The sequence below is a fragment of the Gekko japonicus genome, unplaced genomic scaffold, assembly GCF_001447785.1.
Source record: "Gekko japonicus isolate JY-2015 unplaced genomic scaffold, Gekko_japonicus_V1.1 scaffold44, whole genome shotgun sequence".
In the NCBI taxonomy this organism is placed as follows: Eukaryota; Metazoa; Chordata; class Lepidosauria; order Squamata; family Gekkonidae; genus Gekko; species Gekko japonicus.
In genome coordinates, this window is record NW_015174845.1 from 750,270 (window position 1) to 754,197 (window position 3,928).

Genomic DNA, 3,928 nt, shown 5'->3' on the forward strand with positions numbered 1-3,928 from the left:
GCCTCCAGCCTCAGAAAGGGCAGTCTTTCCCTGCAGTGGGAACCAAAGCAGCTGACATCATTCTCCTCTCCCTCATATGATCCACACAACTACTCTATGAGGTATGTTAAGGTTGAAAGTGTGTGAATGGTCCATAATCCCCCAGGCTGCTTTTATAACATGAACCTGGGACCTGCACACCATCCTCTGAAGCGCTCTCAGGTGACTGCTGGCACCTTTTCCTATCATTTTTTGCCTTGTGGTATTCTGCTTGTGGTGTGATCTGTCTTTTTTGTGGTGTGGCATGACTGTGTTATTGGGTTTGTTTCTTTTGAAGGGGAAGTGATGTGTTGTGAGTGAGGACATATTTTACCTCAGAATACACCAGGTCCCATATGCAACGGACAGTTCCAACTGTCTTGCAGGGGGGGGGGGGGTTTGAGGTGCGGAATGGAGTGAAGTCCAATCAGCTTCCATATGCAAATGACCTTGAAACACTGTCCCAATTAGAGAAGATTGGGCCAGCAGTGGGTGGGAGAGAACTCAGGCAACACAGCCAGTGGATAGAGACACCTTGCGATTGACACATCATGGAGCCAACTGATTTTGGAGTGCATAGAATGCTGTGGGACCACTACTCAATTATATATAAGGAGAGACTAGGAATAAGGCCTGTTGTGGAAATAAATACAACAAACTCTAGAAAGAGGCTCTGAGTGGGTGCCCCAGCCTTGGGCACTCAGCATCAATTTGCTGTGGTGACCTCAGCAGGGTACAATGACACAGAGTCCACCATTTTCTCCGGGGGAACTGATCTGTGCCACCTAAAGAACATTGTAAATCTGAGTGATCTCCTGACCTCACCTGGAGATTAGCAACAATAGTCCCCCAGAAGGAAAAGTACAGTCTTTCTCCGCAGTGCGGACCAAAGCAACTTACAACATTCTCCTCTCCCCATTTTCATCTGCACAACAACCCTGTGAAGTAGGTTAGGCAGAAAGTCTGCGACTGGTCTGAAATCACCCACTCAGCTTCCACAGAAAGAACCTGGGTCCAACAGACCCTGCTCTGAAGCACTAAATGCTATGCCAGACTGGCTGTGGTATCACCTGGTATCACAACTGAACTCCAGGCAACTGATCTCTCTTTCTCCCCCAGAGAAAACAACTGCTTTGGAGGGTGGACTCTATGGCATTCTGTTCAGCTGAGGCCTCTCCCCTCCCCAAACTCTGGCTTCCACAGACTCCACCAAAAATCTCCAGGAATATCCCAAACTGGAGCTGGCAACCCTATTCAGGACTAGCCCCAATGAGTTCCTGGGGGGGGGGGAACCCTGCCTTTTTCAAACAGAACCAAGCTTGGTTGCCTAGCAACAACTACTGAGGGGAAAGTAGGGTTGCCAACTCTGAGTAGGGAAATACCTGGAGTTTTGGGGGATGGATCCTGTGGAGGGCAGGAGGAGAAGGACTCAGCAGGGTATAATGCCATAGCGTCTATCCTCCAAAGCAGCCATTTTCTCCAGGGGAACTGAGCTCTGTCATCTGGACAGTAATTGTAACAGCAGGAAATTCCAGGTCCCACCTGGAGGTTGGCAACCTTAGGGGAAAGTGAGCCACACAGCAGAAGAGAATGGTTTGATGACCGCTGGCTCACCTCAGTAGCCAGCCAGCAGCCATGAAGAAGCCAAACAGGAGAAGCGTCTTTGTCAGGAGAGACAGTCATTTTGCCAAAACGGCCAGTTTATTCTAACAGAAGAAAGAGTGGCCAAGCGGGCAGTGGGCGGGGGAGACGACCCAGCCTCCAGCCAATGGCACGCAAGTACTCTTGAGTGGCGGTTGATGTGCCAGTGGTTGATGGAGCGCACAGCACAGTCAATGGGAGAGCCAGAAACTGCCAATACTGGGCTTTTATACATATAGGATTGCTCAGCTTGAATTCTTTAGTATGCAAATCTGACCTGCTCCTGTCAAAGTTTGGAAGTTACGGAGGGTTAGTACTCAGATAGCAGACCACCAGTGGGGCAGAGGAAGGCATGGCAAACCACCTCTGCCCATCCCTTGCCTTGAAAACCTCATGGGCTGGGACTTCATACAGTTGCCATGAGATGGCTGGGACTCTCCTCCAGTGATGCCTCTAAGCTGAGTTAGTGTGAGCTAGCTCACAGTTTTTTAGCCTCCGGCTCACGCTTTTTTGTCCCAGCTCAGGAGGGGGATGGCTCGAGAGCAAACCAATTTATGCAGTAGCCAAATCACTTGCTCACAGTTTTAATGCTAGTAGCTCACAAAGTAGAATTTTTGCTCGCAAGACTCCATAGCTTAGAGGGAACATTGCTCTCCTCCCCCCTGAACTGCTATACTGCTTAATTGTTGGTGCACTGAAGTCTAGTCAAGCATGCCTACATCTTTATATTATGGGCAACTGCTGTACTTTGGAAAGAAACATGGTGCATTTTTTTTTAAGCCATGCCTTCTCATGCAGGTGTGACTATTCACCCCTCTAATACAAGCACAGAAATACAGGGCTGGAAGGGACCAAGGGACATCTTGCACAACGCAGGGTGACGCAGATTGTACCCGTGGGTGACAACTTCTTTTGGGGACCAAGCACCAGTTTCCCGAAAGGAAAAGGAAAGAGGGCAGGGCACACCCTAAGTCGCCAACCCTGATTCCCAGCAGAACACCTGTCTGTTTCACAACTGCATGCCAAGGAATAACCTTCTGCTCCCTTGCAGCCAAGGGGACAGGTTCCTCTGCTGGATTACTGCTACCTACGAAGCAACCACCCCTCCCTAAAACGCACCTGGCCAAACCGGCCAGCCCAACATCCCGTTCAGTTTCCCTAGAGGAGAACAGACTTGGGGTTCCAAGCAAAGGAAGGAAAAAGAAAAACTCCGGGAGGGGAGAGGAGGGGGCTGAAATGCAAAAGCCAACCTGATTATAGCGAGACGGACTGGCCGGGGGGGGGGGGCGGCGGTCCGAGGAGGAGGCATGGTTCTGCCCACCAGCCTACTTGCAGCGCCGAGACTGAGCCCTAAAACGGATGGCCGCCATTTCAACGAAGAGAGCGCCCCAGAGCATGTGCAGACTTCCTTCTCCCTCCCCAGCCAGCAATACCCGGGGTTCAAGGCACACCGAGCAGGCAGAAGGCGAGGGAGCCAGTTCTGAAAGCCCGCGAGTCCCATTCGGAGAGTTCGGACCGGGCAAGGCTCCCACCCCCGGCGGCCAGCGAAGACGCCCCGGAGACCAGCCCGCGGCTCCCTACCTAGGATTTCTCTCCGGCGCTGCGTGTGGGGCTGCTCCGTGTAGACCCACTCGAAGTCGTCGCGGGTGACCCGGTTCCCCATCCTGCCGCTCTCCGCTCCCGGCGTTGCTCCTTGGCAGCGGCAGCAGCAGCGGCGCCCAGCGCGGGCTTTATAGCGCCTCGGGTCCCTGGGAGGGCGGTGCCCGCGGGCCACGCCCCCCGGCCGACCGGGGACCGGCGCGGGCGCAGGTGGGCTCCTCTCGTTGTGCGGCCCGAGGGGTGAGTGGCGGGGGGGCCTCATGACCCCGGGTGAGGCCTCGGCCGATAGAAAGTCTCCTCTCTGAACTAACACCACCCCTGCCTCCCTTTTCTTTATTACCCTCTGGCCTCAGCGTTTAGAGGCCCATGAAAACCAAAAACAGAAAAGTGGATGAAGGAGACTTCATGTTTGTTTCTTTACCTCATTTCTTCACAGTAGGGACCCAAAGGGGCTTGACACCGTTCTCCTCTCTTCCATTTTATCTGAAACCAGCCAACCAGGTTCACAGCAGCCATCATGGCACAGAAGCCCAGAGATGGGTCGGGTTTCCAGGAGGCATGCTACATCATCATCATCATCATCATCATCATCATCATCATCATCATCATCATCATCATCATCATCCACTGTGACATTCTAGGAATCTTCCAACTCTCTATGGTGAAACTT

At 52.7% G+C, this 3,928-nt stretch overlaps 1 protein-coding gene across 1 annotated transcript in view; it reads right to left on the reverse strand.

The window, feature by feature from the left end:
- DEGS2 (delta(4)-desaturase, sphingolipid 2) overlaps window positions 1-3,322 on the reverse strand; it is a 42,952-nt gene extending 39,630 nt beyond the window's left edge. The window contains exon 1 of the mRNA XM_015424437.1: window positions 3,241-3,322. Within this exon, the coding sequence (XP_015279923.1) occupies window positions 3,241-3,322 (82 nt within the window). The remainder of the gene's footprint in view (window positions 1-3,240) is intronic.
- Window positions 3,323-3,928: the final 606 nt, after the last annotated feature.